Raw genomic sequence first — 20,394 nt, 5'->3', positions numbered from 1 at the left:
TGTTCCATTTGCTAAAGAAACCTCCAAAAGTAGCACAGGGCTTCCTAATAAAACATGAGGAAAACCTGAGCTCCTGGGTGGTAATGAGGGTGGGCTGGGACAGCTCTCCTGGAGCTGTGCAGGGTCACAGTGTCTGCCTCATGCTGTACTCACTGCTCTTTCCAAAACTGAGGATTCACAGCTGGAAAATGCACTTTGGAGGGGTGGTGGTGATGAAGGAGAAGCCTGGGGTGTGTTTTCAGGTCTGCAGGCTTGGAGAGGATTCTGTAGCTGCTGTTCTATTTCCCAGGTTTTACTGTAGATGGGGCATAATATTTTTTCTTTTTAAGGGTGCATGAGGAAGAGATTTTATCAAATGCTTGATGCTCTTAGAGCTGGTGATTTAATACAATATCTAATCTGGCTACAAGTTTAGTAGAACAGGAAAAGAAATTTTAGAAGAAAGAAAGAAATTTTAGTAGAAATTTCAACTTAACTAACCTTTTAGTTTAGTTGATTCTCTTGGAATTTCCTTCCTTTGTGGCACAGTGGTTCCCTCAAAATACAGGAATTACCCACCCCTAATTAAGGTTCACCTTCCTGGTCAAACCAGCCACCTCATTGCTTTGTCCATGTGAAGCTTCCTGATGACCTTGAATTGTGTTTGCCAAATAAGTTATATTTGTGTGTAAGTTGATATTTACTAAGGTATTTTTCCTTGGAAAGCAGTCCTGCCTGGAAGGTCTTTTTAAGTAAAATGTGTGTATCAGTATTGGCTATCAAAAAGAAAAGATTGCTGGAAGGAAAGGTACAGATGGATCTATTCTGATGGCCTGTTCTCTGTAAATGGTGCATCTCAATCATTGCAACCTGTTAGCCAAGCTCATTCATATTTATATTATAAATGTTTCTCCTCTTTTGATGGCTTGTGGAAATGGGCAACATTAGATACTTAATGAAGCAGAATTTTTGAGATGGGAAATCCACACTTGTTCTCTCTTCTGAGAAATGAGGATTTTGAGCAGGAGCTAAAAAAGGCTGCAGCTGAAAAATAGTCTTCAAGAAGGGTTTTATTATGGCTTTGTGATTGGTTGCCTCTAGCACATGAACAAGCTGGTAGTTGGTAGAGGAACATCTCCATCTGTGGTTCACTAATTGCCTCATAATTGTGCAGTGGTCAGGGTGCATATTTCTCTGGGCTCAGATCACCTTCATCATAAGGATGTCTAAGTTGGAGGTGACCTTGTCAGAAACATTTTGGGTTTGTTCTCTTTTTTTCCTTATATTTTTGGATTAATGGCATTATTCTGTGTTAATATAGCAGCAGCCTTTGGGGATGTTCAGGGCATTGAGGTGCTGTAGGTGCACAGCCAAGGCTCTTTCCTCTTTATCTGTTTTTTGGGTTTTTTTGTTGTCAGGATGTTGCCTTAGTTCACAAGAAATGATCTTCTGTGCAGGTACATCCTCTGGGTTAATTAATTCAAACTTCTAATTGCAGATATATTGATAGGGATGTATCTGGTGAGGTGGGCTGGTGGCTTTTGCCATGACAGCAGAGTTCTCTGAGTTGTGTTGTGCAGGCCATGGCCCAAAACCCTTTACAAGGGCAGGGTTCAGTTGCCCTGCAGAAGTCTGATTGTGGAGAAGTCTTTAATCTCATTTTCCAGATGGCTCTGAAATGCCTGTGGCTGCCCTTTGTCAGTTGGGATCCTGCTGAAGAGGATCCTTCCATAGAGGGGGAGCCCTCATTTCTTCCCAGAGCTGTCTTAAGCAAATCCTTCTTTTTTCACCCTGCATTTCTGCTCATGAAGCTCAGCAGAAGCAGGACTGGAGGAATATAAAGCTGGGGCCTGGCTGCCTTGGGCTGCTGCACTTGCTGAGCCCTCAGCACCTCTCTTGCTGGTAACCTGGGTGAAATGCAACTCAGAAGCCTCTTCTCCTATAATCATCATGTTCTAACAAAAATATGCTTCCAAAATGAGATTTTTGTGCACTGATACTGCAGAACACCATTCACAGCCAGCAACAGGTAACAGTGAGGGGAGAGAGGTGGGAGTGTTTCACACCTACTGGTGGCCAGAGCTTCTCTGAAGTCATGGAAAAACCTCCTTTTGTTATTTTTTTCCTGCTGCTGTCTTGTTCTGGCTTTGCAATGACTGCTCCTCCTTGGAGCACTGGAAGTGCTGAGCCCAGGAGAGGGAGAGCAGACCACGAGATGGCAGCAGCTGAAAGCAGAACCAAAGCTGACTATCTTCAGACACTTTATTTTGTAACTACTTCCCTCCTGGTTTTTTTTTTATCCCTGCACTTGGTTTTCTTCAGGAATGTAAATATTAGCAGAAAAACATGAGAGGAAATCCATATAAACCTTACTGGTCTTTTAACATTTGAATGGAACAACCTTTCTCTCCAAATATTTTCAATCCTTGACCTTCTAAGGTAACTTTTAACCCATGCAATGGATTCCCTGCCAATCTCTGTTATCTACATGGCTTAAGTTAACTGATGTCACCTTCTCCCTGCTATTTTCTAGGTTTTTCCTGTTCAGTTTTTAATTCCTTCCTGTAGCATTTCTCCTTCCTCATGCTGGATCCAGGGTTTTTCAGGTGTGGCTGTTCTGTGTTTTTGTGGACTGTACTGACTTTTTGTGCTGTGTTTTACACCCTTTACATCACAATTTATTGGGAGAAACATTCTTGGGACTCAGCACAGAGTAAGCTGAGATCACATAACTGATTAGTAAATGCACCAAGTGAGTGGAGTATAATTGAACTCTCTTGTAGCTGGGAGAATTTTTACCTTTAACACTAAGAAGGGAATCTGAGATCTGACAGCTGGAGGTGGTGAGGTCCAGTTTGATCTAATCCAGATTCCCTCCAGCAGTATTGAGTTTCCACAGCTCACAGATGAGACTAAAAACCTGTAGAGATAAATCAGTGTTCTCCTGCTGTGCCTGCAAGGGATGTGGGTTCCTTCCCTGCCAGAACCTCAATGGGTGTGTGGGAGCTGCCTGGATGACCCTGTGGAGGAAGGTGATCTTCCTTTTATTTTTCCTACTAGCTAGCAAGCAGAATGTCTCTGAGCTGGTGTCCTGAGGAATGAGCCTGTTTAGAAACAAATAAGAGCTTTTGCCTCCTGGGCCTGTCCTCTGCAGGAATTTTATCCTTCTCTTTCTGTTAAAGCTGAGAAAAAAACCTCTTGGTGAGAAACTGGTGATCCCCTGAGTCCCAGAAGGACTTTGTGGGAGGCAGTCAGGGATGTGGGAATGGTCTTATCCAGCAGGGAGTGGAACATCACCTTCTCCCTGGGCACAGGAGGTCGCTTGTTCCTCCTGGGGACTCTCCCAGTCCTGTGTTTTCCCTCTGCAGCTGATGTTTTTTCTGGTGGGAGGAGTGAGCTGTCCCTGCTGGATGAATTCATGATTCCTGCTCATGAAGGTTGTAAGGACGTGACAATCCACATCCCAGTGTGGAGCTGAATATTGCTGGGAGCTCTGCAGCATCTCATCAACCTGGGGCTGCTCCAGGATTCCCTTTCTGTCCTGTGGGCAAAAAAAATCCCTCTTCTTTTCAAACCAAGTACTGCAGATGCAGGCTGGGTCTTGAAGTCCTCCAACCATGTCTGAATTGGTCCTGTGTGTGGTTTGGGGTTTTTTTATAATGTTTGTGCTGCAAGTAGAGATAATATTTCCTTCTGGGAGACACTTGATGGCATTTGTGGGTGGAATTTCTTTTACCCAGTGATGGATATGTTGCAGTGAATGAGAACATTGCTTGGGGCTGTTGAGGAGTGGTGGTGGTGCCACTTTGGAGCTCTCTAATGGATGCTTTTGCTGTTTCCATGAGGCTGTCCAAAAGGAAAAGCAACACTTTTGGTAAAGTATGCAGCCAAAAGCAGCAACAAGCTGGGAGAGAGATGGGGAGAAGCTGTGGAGGAGCCTGTCTGATCAGTGGCTGTGTTCATGTGTGGTGAGATGCCAGAGAGAGGAAATGTGGGGGATTGCCTGGCAGTGCAGGAACCAGCTGTGTGTGTGGCAGCAGGCACAGCAAAGACTTAAATAGGGAGAAAGGGAGAGCTGCCACCTGTGACTGGTGGCACAGCTTCTGGTTTTCCACTCTGACCCCCTTGTTCTACTGCTGAAACCAGCTTTGGCTTTGGAATGAGCTCCTGCAGGGGAATCTCACTTACTGAGCAGGTGTTTTCATCCTAAAGAGGTCTGAGGGAATTTCAAGAATGCATGTGGGACTTGAGTTTTTGTTTGGTTGGTTTTTGGTATGAAGGATGCAGCTCTTGAGCATCTTCCCTCAAAGCTGTGCTTTTTTTTTTTTCCCTGTGTTTTCAATACTGGCAGAGAGGTGAGGAGTTTGGTAATTGTGAATTTCCATGGCTCCAGAGTTTGTCTTTCCAGATCCATCATTTATAAAGCTTAATTGACAAATTCATCTATCAGAGACTTGTCTCCTTCCAATTACAGCCACCAGCATGTGCCTAATTTCCAAAGTATTTATCTTGCTGAACAGATCATTCCAGGATCTCTAATATCAATCAGTTTGCTGGGAATTTTGTTGACATGTGTCTACATGATATTTTCCATTGGAACAGACACTTCTAGCTATTGACAAGTACCATTTGTCAGATAATGTTGTGGTTGTGATGTTTTGGAACTCTGCACCCCTCTTTGTAGGGCTCTGTAAGGAATTTGGTGCTTAGCTGGTCCTTTTTTCTCAGCTCAGATCAGAGACAGCCCATTTGCCACTGGATGGTGCCAGCGAGAACCTCTGCAAGGAAAATTGCAAAAAATAAAGCAAAACCTTTCTGATGTGCCTGGTAGGTGCCTGATCCAGACTGGGATCACACCACAGTGATTTCTGGAAGGGGAATAGGGATCTGCAGACCCTCTGGGTCTTCCCATGAAGTTTAATTTCCTGCACTGAGGGCTCAGCTGTGCCAAGGAGAAGCCCCTTGTGATGGAGCAGCTTCTTGCCCACCTACCACAGGAGTTTCAACAGCTGGGGGAAGCTTGTTTTCCTGCCTTACAGCTCACACATCCTGATTTTTGCAAGGATATGAGAGCAGGAGTGATGTTCCTGTCTGCCACAAAGTGCCATTTTTCTGCAGGGAAGTGCAGGAAAAAAAGCCCAGTTTGGGCAAGCACACCGTGGGAAGTATAACACTTAACTTCTCTTGCATAAAAATTCAGCCCACTTGCAAAAAGCAAGCCAGGAGGTCTTCCCCACCCAGGCAGTTTTTGGGATGTGATCAGGAGCTGGGAATGTGTGAGTCTCCCAGAGCTTTATTTTATATCTGTACATATAAACAAGCATTGACAGTGTGAGAGGCACATGGAGGCTCTCTGACTTGTAGGGTTGAGCCATTTCATAGAATTATTGAATCACAGAAGGGTTTGGGTTGGGAGGGACCTTAATGCTCAATTTGTTCCATCCCCTGCCATGGTCAGTGGCACCTTCCACTATCCCATATTGCTCCAAGCTCCATTCAGAACTTCCAGGGATGGGGCAGCCACAGCTTCTCTGGGCAACCTCAGGGCTTCACCACCCTCACAGGGAAGAATTACTTTTGTAAAGTGAGAAATGTTAATGTTCCTGGGCTAGGGAATGGTTCCTGTTTCTAAGTAAGGAAGGCTTGGAGATAAAAGTGATGAAGTGAGGATGAGGGGTCTTGTTCTCTGGAGAGCACCTGGTAGGGACATTCTGGGCACACAGCATGATCATAAAAATGAGTGGCCCTGTGAGACACCCATCCATGGCTGCTCTGAATGTCCCACCTGGGAGCCTGTGCTTGATGGCACAGATGTACCCTGCCAGCCCAGAGTGCTCTCTGAAATGTCAGCACCCCACAATCATCTCCTGCAGCCTGGCTCCCTTGAGGGCAGGAGCCTCCAGCTGTGGAGGGAGCGCTGCCTCCCCTCAGTCTCCTCTGAGCCCCTTCATTTTTCCTCCTTTTCTTCATTTCCGCTTCACTTTAGCAGCGTGGCGAGCCAGAGGTTCCTGTTTCAAGCAGCAGAACATTGTATTTCATTAGCTCCATTACACACTTGGTTTAATTTCCAATTAGCTAGGGATGCTAGGGAAATAATCTGATTGCTTTGACTGGTTGGCGTTCTGGATGTGCCGAGCTTCCCTCCTGTCCCCCCAGCCCCTGCAAAGCTTTTCTGTGTGGGCTGCCAGGCAGACATGCAGGTTTTCAGCCACCCCCTTCCCTCCCTGGTGCTGTTTGATCCCATTTGCTGTGAGCTGAAGGTTTGAGCTGCCAGAAGGAATCACTTGGAAATCACAGTGCTCCTACCTCTGCAGCTTCCCTCGAGGTCGGGTCTGGTCTGCCTGGCTGCAGAGGGACTTTGTCTGGAGGTGGATTTAAAATTGTTGGGTTCTTCTTAAAGCTCTGATGTGGATTTAACTGTAGAGGTTTGGGCTTGTTTCTTTTTTTTTTTAATTTTTTTATTTTTTAATAAGAGCCTGGGAGATTTTGATTATCCTCATCCCAGTCACGCTTCTCCAAGAACCTACATTTATTGGGTAATTCCAATAAATTCCTCCAAAATTTTCAATAAATTTCCTCCAATAAATTCCTCCAAATTTGTCAATAAATTCCAATAAAATTTCCTCCAAATTTGTCAAAATTCTTCCAGCCAAAAGGAGGTTTATTGTCATTCAGCTCATCCGTGCTCCAAAGGGATGTTGCTGTGGCTGCATTTGAATAATGTCATTGTGTACCCAGGGTAAACTGATTTACATCAGCAAGCCAGGGACCTGTTATTGTTATTAATTATTATTAATTCTTCAATCTGCTCTGCATTTTTATTTTCTGGGGGATTTTTAGGCAGATCATCATTTGGTAGCTCTTAGCCTAAAGTTGGTATTCTTAATTGAGAGTCAAATGAGGCATTTTCCAGTGGAGTTAACTTGGAATTTTAAAAGCTTTTTCTGTTCATTAGCTGTTTATGCACACATATCTGTGGCTACTGTTGACTTCTGTTTTTTTGTTATTTTTGAGAACTCAAGACTACACCAGCTGTTAGTTTTATGTACTTTAAGTCTGCTTCTTCCAGTCTATGGGATAAAGTATACAACTGGTTGGTTTCTCATCAAAATAAACATGGGGCATATTTTGAAAAGCAGAGAACATTTTGTTTGCTGAAGAAACTTAGGAGTTTTTGCAATCAGCCTGTGAAACTTGTCTAGTTCCTTGGTCCTATACCATTTGTAAAGCTTTAGCTTATTTTTATGTCCCCCAGCAATTCTATAATTTTTTATTTTAAAGAGAAAATAACTTCTTGTAACTGATTACTTTGTTCTTGCTGTTTAATGTAGTTGGGCTTCCTGATGTTGTGTTGCTGTGTTAAGGAAGAAGTGTTAACCCAGCTGAAGACTTAAGGTTCATCTTTGATGTTGCAGATTTTTATATTTTTTTGGCCAAAAACCATCTTTCTAAATATTTCCAGTGACACTTCCATGAGTGCCAAATCACCCAGTGGATTAGCAGGTGATGGAACACCAGAATTGGTACTGAGTGGTTCTTTATGGATTTTTGCCATAGCTGAGTGAGAACTCTCAGTGAGGGATGCTTCAGTCCTTGACCTGAGCTCTCGCTTGGTGGGAGCAGTTGGCAGAGCAGGAGCTGTGTGCTGGAATTGTGCAGGGCTGCTCTGTGTTCCTGTTGCTGCCTGAGGCAGTGGCAGTGCCAGGGAAGAGGTGAGGCTGTGTGCTGCAGCCAGTGTTTGTGTTGGACTGCTTCCTGAGAGCTGTTTGCCTTTCAGCTGTGCTGGGGCTGTGTGAAAAGCCTTGAAGATGCTGATTGTTTTTGTTGGCATAGCACAACACCATAACACATCAATATGTTCAGTGCAAATAGCCAGCAAGTCCTTTTTTTTAATAAATATTGTTTAAAGTTTGCATTTATTCCCCACCCTTTCCCTTATCCCCTTTTGCTTCAATTATCTCCTTGTCACTGGTGCTGAGGTGGGAGGTGAGGACCAGCTTTAATTGTGGACTGTGGATTGTAGATCCCAGCTCCTCTGGCAGGACTGAGCTGCCACCAGATGTTTCACAACCCCTCCCAGTCCTTTTTCTGACACTCAGGGAGACCACAGCCCATGTCCCCAAGCCCATCTGGCCTTCTGCCACTTCCTCATGGATGCTTTCAATGGAATTATGAGTGGATTGTCACCTGCTGTCCCATCCTCAGCTCTGAGCTGGACACTTGCATTTCTGCTGACAGGGACCCAAAAGATGCTGAGAGCAAAATCTCATTCTCAGTTTGGTCTCTGGGTTGGAGCTGCTGCTCTCCACCCATGGGAGCAGCATTTCTGTGCATCCATGGCAAACACAGGGATAGACTCCATGGAGCAAGAAAGGAAATAGAAGCACAAGGTTTAGGATATCCTGGAAGTGCCCAAAATATCTAAATATGGCACCTGGGGACATGATCTAGTGGTGGGCTTGGCAGTGCTGGGTTAATGGTTGGATTCAATGATTTTGGAGTTCTTCTGCAATCTCAGTTCTATTGTAAAAATCTCCATTAGTTACTAATTTATCAATTACTGCAACAAAGTACCTGGCAGTGTGAGTGCAGTTGCCAGAGCCCCTGTCCCTCTGTATGACTGACAGGTCCCTTTCTCTGATGCTTTGGCTATGTAAATTTTTTTGTCAATTCAAAATTTTTTCTCCAAAACACTGTCATTTTATAAGTACTTTTTCATAAGGGTTTTGAATTTTTCAGTGCCTTTTGTGGTTTGTCTTCCCTGGTAACTTAAAAAATACAATGATAATAAAAATCTTCAGTTTTATGCTGTGTCACAGTAACCATTCAGGAATTAGGCAAATTAAATAATGAGGAGGATAAGCAGCCTATCTTAATAAGTTCCTCATTAAAACAGTACAAGAAGACAGCAGCACTGATTGCTAATGATTTTGGTGACAGAAGGCTCATTCAACTAATGAAATTCATAAAATCTTGGATCAGAATCCTATCTCTGACCTCTAGGTGTGAAATGCAGAACAATCAACATTACTGTGCCTGTACAATGACTTTGGAATATATTGGTTTAATGACAAGCAGGGATGGGAACAAAGCAGGGAAAGTTCTGGTTGTGCTGTTCTTGTTTTCATTGTACTGCATCAAAAGCATCTTTAGCCATCCAGACAATCAGATGATTTTAGATAAGATGTTTCTTTGCCTTAATCTCATAGAAAATAACACTATAAATCTTCATTTGAGCAGATATTTACTGGGAGTTGGGCTGGACATGATGTACATTGTACAATGTCCTGAAATTACCTTTTCATAGGGGATTTCAGTTTTCTGTGTCAAACTCATCTTAAATCCCTTTTCATGTTAGTTAAACAAATAAGACTTTAGTCTCATCTGCAAATTTTCTAATTTGTCTCTATATTCTGCAGTTCTATTTAAAAAAAAATCTTCCCATGGAGTCTGTTGGAATAACTGTTGAATTTGAGTATGGAATTAGAAATTTATGATGCACTCCCACTTCTGTTTGTGTCAATCTGGACCCTGGACCTCCTCTCTGTGCTTCATTTCATCTGTGCTTAGAAAAGAGAAGACCTTATATAGTCCTAAATGCAGCAGGAATATTTTCAGGGATGAGTTGTGCTGAAGTGCTTGCTTTATCATGGCTCCAGTAAAGCAAAAGGATGTTCTGGGGACTGAAAATTGAAATATGGCTTATTAAAAATTTAACAGGAGTTGCCCATTTTAGAGAAATGGTTTGTTTGCTCTCAAACTGTGTGACCTGCCAGTGCTGCTCTAGAGCTGGAGGCTGCCAGGCACCTGCCAGCTCATTTCTGGATCACTGCTGAGCCATGTGCCATGGGGAAATTGGGCAAGAGGCACACATTCCTGAATAAATAGGGCAGCTGGAAGTTTGGGCACCCTGACTGCAAAGCTGAGCATCTCCTGGAGCTGGGGGAGGATGTGGAGCCTGCAGGGTGCTGCTGTTCCCTGTGGGTGCCACGAAGTCTCTTGTGATGTCCTTGTCCTGAGTCCCCATTCCTCCCAGTGAAGCTTTGGGCTCTGCAGGTTGTGCTGCATCCCAGAAGGCTCAGCTAAGTGCTGTGGCAGCTGATGGAGCTCCAGTTTGTCCCCTGTGTGTCCCCAGCCCTGGCTCAATCCTGCCCAGCCCCTCCTGCCCTGCTAACAAGGAGCTCTTCTCCCCCCAGGTGGTAGCGAACGCCGTGGCCGCCCTGTCAGAGATCAGTGAGTCCCACCCCAACAGCAACCTGCTGGATCTGAACCCTCAGAACATCAACAAGCTGCTGACAGCCTTAAATGAGTGCACAGAGTGGGGGCAGATCTTCATCCTGGACTGTCTGTCCAACTACAACCCCAAGGATGACCGGGAAGCTCAGAGGTGCGGTGGCTTTCGGTGGCACTTGGGGGCTGCTGGGGGTGGTACAGCTCTGAAAGGACTTCTGCACTGTAGCAGCACAAATAAGACTTGGTAAACTAGATTTAAAAGCAAAGCTACTTTGGTAGCTGGGCTGATGCTGGAAACCTGCCCCTTCCCTCTGCAGAGCCATCTTCTCTGTTGATCTTTTTTAATTTTATATTCTATTTAAAAGGCTGGTTCTTGTGGGGACTGGCACTACTAAGAAGGGATCAGCCCAAGACCAAACCTGTAACAGTAAAGCACTGTTTGGAGGATTTTCTGCTTTAAAGCAGAGCTTTCCTATTTGGTTTTGCTGCTTTGAGAGGCAAGAAGCCTTTATAGGTTTGTGGGTTTCCAAAGTACTGCAGGTCTGAGGCTGGAATATTTTTCCAACTGAAAACTAGTCTGTGATATGATAGAAGTGAAAATAAAGGTAAGAAATTATCTTTCTTATTGTTCCAAATTCACCTTTGTGCTTTTACCTTTAACTGCTATGACTAAACCTAAATAGAAAGACTTTAGGGTTTGGGTAGTGGGCTGTTAGTTTGTGCACTTCAAGCCTCTTCCTCATCTGTCTCCAGAATCACAAAAAGCCAGATTGTGTTCCCAAGAAAACAAGGATTCAGCCAGAAAAGTAACTTGGAACAGGGAGACTCTGAGATGATGTATTTAATGCAGCTGATGTGGGGATGGAGGGGGAGGAAGGATCACAAGCCCACATACAAAATCCTGGCCAGACCAGTTGGAATTTGATGGGTTTCTTCATTGACTCTTTTTTTGATGCACTGTTTCTAAGAAGCCTCCCAGTAGTCTTGCTGTTTTTTTTTTTTTGCCTTGTGTTCTGTTTCTGTGCCAGAAACAGCTCTTAATGAGTGCTAGAAACCTGCAGAGATCTCCAGGGTGTGAGCCTGGTGTTATCCCAGCTCTGTCAGAGGAACCACTGGTCTGAGCACCTGTGAACATGTCCCAGATCCTCAGCTGCAGTTCCTCTGAAGAATGATTTATCCTTTTGCTCCTTTGTGTGGAGTTGATTTCCTGGAGTCAGACAGCACTGGGAAAGCCACCCTCCTTTCCAGCAAAATATCACATCCCTGTGCATGGGGAAACTGAGGCACAGAGAGAGAGGAGCAGCTGGGACACGCAGGTGACCTTGGGCAGAGGCAGCTGGGGATGCTCCAAACCTGATTTGGATTTCTCTGCTCTTCACTGAGCTGTGCTGCTTCCCTTCCAGCATGGCTGAAAGCAGATCTTGCAGGGAAGGAAACTTCAGGAGGCACAGATGGGAATGAGTTTGTTCTGGGTTAGCAACATGCAGGAGGGAGTGGGAAGAAACTTGACAGATGCTTTAAGAAAGACCATATGAACCCAAACTTCCTTTCTTTTTGGGATGGGCTGTTTAGGATGCAGTTTGGTTACAGAATCCATTATGGCAAGTGGGATTTGGGGGGATATTTAGGTCACTCTTTTCTTGTGTATTCAGAGGAACAGAAATCTTTTTCTGTTGAAATGACAGCAACCCCCCAAGCAAGCCAGAAGCGTGTATCACTTCTGAATGGTTATATGGAGGCTAAAGTGTTTTTCCAGTAGCTGTTTTTGTTAAAGTTATGTTTGTAAGTGACAGACAAGATCACACAAACAGAAAATACCACCAGGAAAAAGCAGGAAGTGTGGAATTGTTCCTGAGCTGACTGTGGCAGGAGAGAAACTTGAAGCTGTCAGAGAACTCCCTGTTTGTTTCCTGCTGCGTTCAGGAAAACAGGACTTTGCCCATTCATTGTGAACAAAACCAAATCCAAGCAGTGTCTGAGAAGCTGTGTGCCATCTCCTAAATTCAGATTTGAAATATTTGGCACCCTGAAATCCATTTGAACCCTTTTTTTGTGCCTTTCTCCCCAGCATCTGTGAGCGGGTGACCCCTCGGCTGTCTCATGCCAACTCAGCAGTGGTGCTGTCAGCAGTGAAGGTGCTGATGAAGTTCCTGGAGCTCCTTCCCAAGGACTCTGACTATTACAACATGCTGCTGAAGAAACTTGCCCCTCCTCTGGTGACCCTGCTGTCTGGAGAGCCTGAAGTTCAGTATGTTGCCCTGAGGAACATCAACTTGATTGTGCAGAAGAGGTAAAGGCTCAGGGGGTTTAATTCCTGTGTTGTCAAAGGCCATCTGGTTATCTCAGATCTCCAGATACTGCCACATGCACAGAATTTCTTTTAATCCAGGCTCAGATCCCTTGAGAGCCAGGTTAAACAGTCTCATGACTCTGGTAGCCTGAACTGATTTCTTTTACAGCATGCTTGTAATACCAGTTTCATGCAGTATTTCTTTACCTGCCTCTCTTCACCTTCTTTTTATGAGCACTCAGAATTGGACTCTATAAATCAAAATGGCAAACAGGAGCAGTTCACAGTGACCTGCAGGATCACACTGTGCCTGTGTTACTCTGCTCAGCACAGAGCCACCAGGCTGGTGACATCCTGATGCACAGTGGCTTGGGGCTTTTCCTACCACTTTGCTCCCATGTTCATGTTTTATTGCTGCTGATCCTTGCTGGAAAGGTGAGATAGCTTGGATAGCTCTTTGTGATTATGTTAGGGCAGAGTTACTGTGCACTGGCATCTTGAAGTGAAAGTGGAAATGAATTTGTAGGTTTTGCATTAAGATAAGGATGCTGTTCTTTCACTGAAAATATTGTTGTTCACTGCCTGTCGTGGTTAGTTCAGCAGCTCAAATAGAGGAAGCAGAGATGTGGCTGTTGAAAGACTTGAATTATGCATTTTTGTATCTAAATAATCTTTTTGACCAGACTTCTTTCTTCAAATTGGTGTTTGCACATCCTAGGCATAAAATCAGAGTCAGAGAATGGTTTGGCTTGAAAGGGACCTTAAAGATCATCCAGTTCCAGCTTCCTCTGCATGTTTCACATTCCAAATTACTGAGAGCCCTGTCCAGCCTGGTCTTGAACACTTCCAGGGATGGGGAGTCCGTGACCTCCCTGATCAACCAGGGCAAAATGGCACCATTCTGTTTCTCAGTGGATATCTGGGGAGATTTCTAAAGAAAAGATGCTTGTGGTTAAAACAGTTTGGCTTTTTTACCACTCTTGAGTGACAACATTATGTTCCCTGCAGGCCTGAAATCCTGAAGCAGGAGATCAAAGTGTTCTTTGTGAAGTACAATGACCCCATCTATGTCAAACTGGAGAAACTGGACATCATGATCCGCCTGGCCTCCCAAGCAAACATTGCCCAGGTCAGCTGGGGCACTCCTGCTATGCTCTGGGAGGGGAAAACTCTGCCCTGCTCCTTGTGTGAGGGTGTTTGCAGCTACCCCTGGAGTCAGCATCACTTTTAGGCATCACTGTGCCTGATGGAGTGCTCTGTGAGTTCTTTAATGGGAGGTGGTGGAGTTTTCCCCAGAATTTAAATGTTAATAGCATGGCATGGATGCATCGTGACCGTGAGGTGGATCTTGTTTCACTGATGACAATTCCAGCAGGAGAACTCATGGATCCTGTCAAATGAGTCACTGCCAGTGCTGAGGTTGGAATGAGAGCCTTGTTTCAAGTGAGAGGGGTGTGCCTGTAAGGGAGGCATTCAGAAAGGCCAAACATTATTGAAGTGTGAATTTCAAGTTAGTGAAATTGTTATAACGCTTGCACAGGCACTCTTCAGAGCTAAAAAAATCCTGCTTTTGCTTAACTTGCTTCCAGAATGGGAATAGCACAAAGCTGAAGCTGAACTGAATTGAGATTCACTTTACAGTGTAGATTCTTCTTGTATTTGATGTTGGTTTAGTGCAGATCCCCTCCTTGGAGGAAATGCACCCCTGGCCATGAGGCCTAACACTAATGCAGAATGATTAATGCCTCTGGTTAGTGCTATTATTGTCCTATCCTAATTGTCACAGAACAATTTCATTTCATGTGACATTTGGAAGCAGCTCCTTCAGCTCTCTCCTGATGGTTTTTGGAGCTGAGCAAGGTAATTCATGCCCCTTTTGTGCTGGGGGCATGGAAAATATTTTAAAAATCGGTTTCTATGTGAACATATTCAGAATTTTCTCTTTACTGTTGGTAGGCTCCACACCAATTTGAATTTATAATGTTCCAATAATATGGGCTGTTTGCATGAAAGCCAGTGGTGTCTGGAGGGCAGTCTGAGACCTGCAGACTAATGAATGAATCTCTCCAGCTTCTGAGGAGGCATTCATAAAACAACACAAGCTTTATCAGGAATATGTCCTGGAATGAGACCTGAGAGCAGCTTCCACCCATGTCCTCCTGTGCTGCTGGTGGAGATTCTCCATCCCTGTGCCCATCCTGGACCAGGGCACCAGGATGGCTCCAGCCCAGGCCTTGGGCAGTGTTTGGGAAGCATCAGCTGCTAAAGGCAGGTGCTCCAAGTGCTGTGCAATGTAGATCATCCAAGGAAATAATAAAACTTCAAAACACAGATGTCCTGTCTCCTCCTTGCAGATTTATCTGTCTGCAGTCTGGCCCTTCATGGCCTCTTTATCTTGTCATTCTTCTGAGCAATTTGCTTGGATGAGAGATTTTTCAAAGGACTGTCTGGCTTTGTGCTGCTCCCCTCTCCCTCACCATCTATTTGTGATATCACGATTAAATCCCTGATGTCATGTTTGGCATGAGAAACTGAAATAAATTGAGCTTTTGAGGGAATATAAATTACATATGGTCTTTTCTTGAAATAATTTTTTGTAAGCTAAGTGATTTAAGACAAAGCTTTTTAGTTAAAGGTCTGTAAGATCCCAGCAGATCCTGGGCTTAGCCCTTCATTGGTTTCCATTAGCAAAAACACTGAGACAAAACAATAAATCTTAGTTTTACAAGGGGAAGTATCTTCATGCTGTTATTAATCTGTGTATAGATGTTCCAGAGTGTCCTCAGATCTCCTCTGCATCTTCTGTTTGGATTCACCAGGGATCCAGAGGTTCATCTCAGCACAGAAATGAGAGATCAAAAATGGTTGTTGCTGAGAGCTTTGCACACAGCAAAAATCTTTTCAGTGCAGGAAGGAACAGAAACCTTTGAGTTTGGTAGGGCTGATTTTTCCTCAGCTCTTGTTCAGGGGGATTGAAAATAATCAAGATCAGGTCACCTTTAGACTTTGTGCAGCCTACACCAAGTTTGGATTAGACACCAGTGTAACCAAACCAGTGGGCTGATGGCAGAGTTTGGCTGGATGTGTGTGGTAGCTGTGAAAGGATATCCTGCTCATCTTCTGGTGCCCAAGCAGCATCACCTGTGAGGGTGGGCTGTTTCTCTGAGTGTCCCCAGGGGCTGACAGTGGTGTGGTGTCCCCACAGGTCCTGGCAGAGCTGAAGGAATACGCCACCGAGGTGGACGTGGACTTTGTGCGCAAGGCCGTGCGCGCCATCGGCCGCTGTGCCATCAAGGTGGAGGCAAGTATCTCCCCCTGGGGTTCTCTGTGCTTCCCTGTCTTCAGAAACAATGCTGGGCTTTGCCACCTCATTTCCATGGTGCTGCAATTCCAGTGGTGGCCCTCAAGTGGCCTGGATACATCCTGGTTATGGGCAGAGCAGCACTGAGCAGGGTGTGAGCTGTGAGGATGTCGTGGGAGGGTGGGTGCTCCTCTCATCTTGCAGGCAGAGCAAGGCAGGTCATTCATCCTTGATGGAATATTTTACTGTATTTGCTTTAGTGGAACAATGACCACTTAGCCATCCAAATCCTTTAATAGCTGTAGCCTGACCTTTTGAAGGGGGAAGAAGAAGATATTGTATCGAGGAACTCAGTATTATGAAGCATTTTGTGTCATCCCTCCCCTCCATTTCAGAAGAACAGAACACAGAGAATTGCAGAGATTTGGGGCACTTAAATGCAATTTATACAAACAGAGTGACTCTACTTACATAAATCCGTATAACTTGTAAACTTCATTTGGAGTGTGCTCTCTTTTACCTCAATGCTTATGCAAACAAGTTCCCAGGAACCTCTGCAGTTTTCCAAAACAAGTCTGAAATGTCCTCTGCCAGTGGAACATCCACCTAAGTGCTCATAATAGAATATTGGTTTTTTTAGTGATGTGTCTGTTAATTTCACTGTAAGTGAATCTGAAACGCCTGTCAGGAGCTCAGAAATCCTGTGAAGAGGGGGAAAATTTGTGCTGTGGTGTTGGTACTTTTCAGTAAACTGATGACTGAGTGCAAAATGTCACATAAAGTGCTCTAATTTCAGCTGAGCTCATTTAGCTTTTGCTCAAGTGTGTTCCCATGAGCATTGCCTGACAGCAGATTTAAATAATAACCTAATCATGCCTGGCTTAGTGTGGTGTCAGTGCACAGGATTCTCTTGTTTCAGCTAAACTAATGAGAGCCTGTGCACAGAGGACACCAACTTCTGTCCTCTGGGGAGAATCAACTGCCCCTTTGTGCAGCTCTCTCTTCCTTCCTTCAGCTCTCAAAGGATTGTCACTGCCAGGGGCTTTCTTTGAAGCATGGCCCCATGGAGCAGGGGATGCAGCTTCTATTTTATGTCTGCACTTCAGAATACCAGAGCACTCCTTCTGTGCTGCATCCAGGCAGGAGCCACAGCAGTGGCAGTAGAAAACCCCCCTGAGCATGGAAAAGGGCTACAGAGAAGTTTAAAAGGAGCTGGTGACAGTGCTTTTTGTAGCAGTGCTGTGCTGGCAGGGGTGGGAATTTGTTTTAGCTCTCAGCAGGGACTTTCTCACTATAATTTGGCCCTGTGCCTGTCCTAGTTGCAGGGAGGGTGGTGTATTCCTGCAGCATCAAGGTGATTTTAGATGTTTTTACCCTTTCCTGCCCTCATCCCTCACATTTATCCCCATCCCTGATACCTCACCAGTCATATTTGATAAGCAAAGGACTAATAATAATCCCCAGTGACCCTTTAATTGTAATTGTGCCTCTCCAACAGCCATTTTAACCTTGATTTTTGGCACTGCTGCTGCTAAGGGCGAGGTCTGTTTCCTGCTCTGACAAGAACCAGATTTAAGACATACATGGAACAACTCATGACAGTTATTCCTCATCCCTAGGTTAATCCCTGTCCCCAGTGCATCTGTGTTTACTAGAGGCTGTTTACACTGTGAATTATGACTAATGGGAGAGCATCCTCACAGCCATTAGTGTCCAGGTTCCCAAAGCTCAGAAATCTGATTTTTGACAGAGGACACAGCCAGTGGGAGCTGCTGATGAATGAGGATTCACAGAGCACCTCAGCTCTGCCTTTAGGGATCCTATCTTTTGTCTAATTGTCACTCCTAGGAGAGTGAGACAGAAATAAATGTGTCTGCTGAGAGGTGCACCACAAAGCAAATGTGGCGTTCCCTTTGCTCTTGGTGCTGGTTTGGGATATGAAACCAACACCCACACTGAGCAGCAAGGTTTTGCCCAGGCTTGAGCAGTCACATTGCTTTGGGGGATGTCAGAACATCATTTTGCATGGATATTGCTGGATTATTGCTAGCTGAGCTCAGAGTTAGCTTGGGTTTATCTACAGCAAACTCTGGTGTAGCTACACTTGTCTGCCTTGTGAATTGGTTTGCTCCAGTGGCAGCATCACAAGAAACCATCATTCCATGCTTTGGTTTTAGGGAAAACAAACACCACTCCTGTGGGAAAAGGAAATGAAGTGGATGCAGTAAAGATAGGAGTTCCTCTGGAGCAAAGGAGAAGCAGAAGGAGCCATCTTACAGGGATATTTGTCTCGTTTCCAAGAGATTCTGCCAGCAGCCTGGTTCTTAGAAATCATTGAGGCTTATGGCTGAGTGTGATATGTGCTACTTCAATAATCTTGTGGGCTTTCATTTGGTTTCTGCAGAAAAACAAAGCAATTTTGACATTGGTTGCTTGTCCTTCCTCACTCCAGCTTGAAAGCTGTTTGAGTTGGGGCACTCTTTCATAGTTTGCAGAGCTCTGCTGTCCCCAAGGATGTCAACCTTCAAAAAGCTGTGTGTTTACAAGGGATGGGGTGAGCTGAGATGGTTTTTGTTAGAGAGACTGCTCTTCTGGGCATGGGCCCCCCAGTGCTCACTTTCCAAGGGACTCTTTGGCTAAAAATCATTGCTGTGTATTTCAAAGTGGATGTTGTGCTTTTCCTGGAAAAAAATCATGCTTCAAAGCATTTAAAGAAAAGAAAACTAAGCTTTAATTTGCTTTTCCTTGAATTGTACAGCTCTTAAAGCTCTGTTAGTTGTAGGCTGTGACAGGACTGCAGTGCTTGTTGCCAGCAGTAACTGGTGTTGTAGATTCTGTAGAATGGATGTGGCACAGATTTACCCCATCAGGTCACTTAAAATATCAGATGAAAGTTACTGAGATGAAGAGGTGAAATTTGAAGCTGTGAAGCATCTCTCTTGCAAGGACTTTGAGCAGGGCTCCCACTGTGAGCCAAGTCAGTGTGTGGAGCCAGGTCCATGGTCAGTTCCCATGAAGTGGAAGTGTCTTCCAGGTGACAGCCTCAAATCCCTTCTGGAGCAGAAGGGGTCAGAGCAGGACATGGTCAGGTTGCCATTCAGTGCCCCTGTAGTGCCACAGTACCCATAAAGCTGAGCTAAGGAGGGAGAGGTATCATAAAAGAATATTACAGCAATCACCCATTTTTATGTGATGCCTCTCTGACACCAATTGTATTGGATTTTTCTTCTGGTTGGTGTGAATTTCAGGGGAGAGTTTTATGACTTACTGCCAGTTTGCAAAGACGGAGCAAGTGCTGGTTTGTGTTGATCCTGCCTTGGCTGACCCTCATGCCAGCCTCTTTGTACTGACAGGCCCTGTGTGAGGTACCCAGGAGGGCAGGAAGCTGCCAGAAGGTTTTAGTCTCTGACCCAAATTCTTCTGGTTTGTCCTTGAGATTTTTGACCATTCTCAAAGAGCTGATTCCTGTGACTAAAATGCCATTTCACTCCTCCTCCTCCTGCCCAGCCTTTAAGTGCTCTGTAAGTTGAGGGAGCTGTTAACTCACTGGAATTGAAAAATCCACCTACATTGCTGTTGTTTGTGCCCCACAGTGTTTGTCTCCAGCCTGAATCCTTTATGAGTGTTCTGAAGGCAGTGTTGGGAGCAGTCTGCTTCTCACATTAATCACCAGCTGTGTAATGAGGCTTCATGTGTACTCTGCTAATAACCAAATCACTGCCCTTATTTGAGGCTCTCTGCTGCTGGAGCTGGTTGCTCCTGTGATGTCCTATCTCACTGTGCTGTTTGGGAATAGACCTCACTGAATTATCTGCCTCTAACTCCAGTCCTGGTTGCTGGAGCATGAGTGTCCAGTCCTTGTTATCTTGCAGTGCCTGTGAATTGAACTAATTAATTGAAAGCTGCATTAGGAGCAGCTGAATTTCTATTTTTAGCTGTGCATTTCACATGTTGTTAGTGACCTCACCCCAAAAGTACTGAACCTGTTGCTGCTTTTTGCTGCTGGTTTTGACAGCAGTGTTTTCTCCTGCCTTCTGGCTTTGCTAGGAGCTTTCCTGCAGTCCCTGTCAGAACTTCCCAGCTCTGATTGCCTGGCATGGGAATCAGAGAACTCATTCAGTGGCCTGTACCAGCCCCAGGGTGGTACAAAGAGCAGTGTAGGTGATATTCCCAAGCTCTCTTCTGTAGTGACCCAGCTTTCTGCTGGCACAGTTGCTCCTCTTACTTTCTAGAGGAGCTGGAGCCAGCTGGTGTCCCCACTGTAACAACCTTTTGTTCCCCTGTAGTTCATTTCTGGACAGACTTCGTAGCTCTTGTCCTCTGGGCCTTTACTCACACACATACCACATTCCTCAGTGTGTGCTGTGGGAGCTGGAGTGTTTCTTCAGCTTTTTAAATTGTGTTTTTCTGCTGTGTGCAGCAATCTGCAGAGCGCTGTGTGAGCACCCTGCTGGACCTCATCCAGACCAAGGTGAACTACGTGGTGCAGGAGGCCATCGTGGTCATCAGGGACATCTTCCGCAAGTACCCCAACAAGTAGGTGGAGACCTCAGGGTTTTCTGGAAGCTCTTGGCTGCCAGCATCAGAATAG

At 44.9% G+C, this 20,394-nt stretch overlaps 1 protein-coding gene across 6 annotated transcripts in view; it reads left to right on the top strand.

The window, feature by feature from the left end:
* Nucleotides 1-20,394, top strand: part of AP2B1 (adaptor related protein complex 2 subunit beta 1) — a 78,892-nt gene that overhangs the window by 12,635 nt on the left and 45,863 nt on the right. For all 6 annotated transcript variants that reach the window (XM_030962435.1, XM_030962440.1, XM_030962438.1 and 3 more), the window contains exons 6-10: nucleotides 10,176-10,366; nucleotides 12,281-12,502; nucleotides 13,511-13,631; nucleotides 15,708-15,803; nucleotides 20,224-20,339. In XM_030962435.1, the coding sequence (XP_030818295.1) occupies nucleotides 10,176-10,366; nucleotides 12,281-12,502; nucleotides 13,511-13,631; nucleotides 15,708-15,803; nucleotides 20,224-20,339 (746 nt within the window). The remainder of the gene's footprint in view (nucleotides 1-10,175; nucleotides 10,367-12,280; nucleotides 12,503-13,510; nucleotides 13,632-15,707; nucleotides 15,804-20,223; nucleotides 20,340-20,394) is intronic.

This window comes from Camarhynchus parvulus, chromosome 19 (assembly GCF_901933205.1).
Source record: "Camarhynchus parvulus chromosome 19, STF_HiC, whole genome shotgun sequence".
NCBI classification, from domain to species: Eukaryota; Metazoa; Chordata; class Aves; order Passeriformes; family Thraupidae; genus Camarhynchus; species Camarhynchus parvulus.
This window is presented reverse-complemented; position numbering and strand designations above follow the sequence as displayed.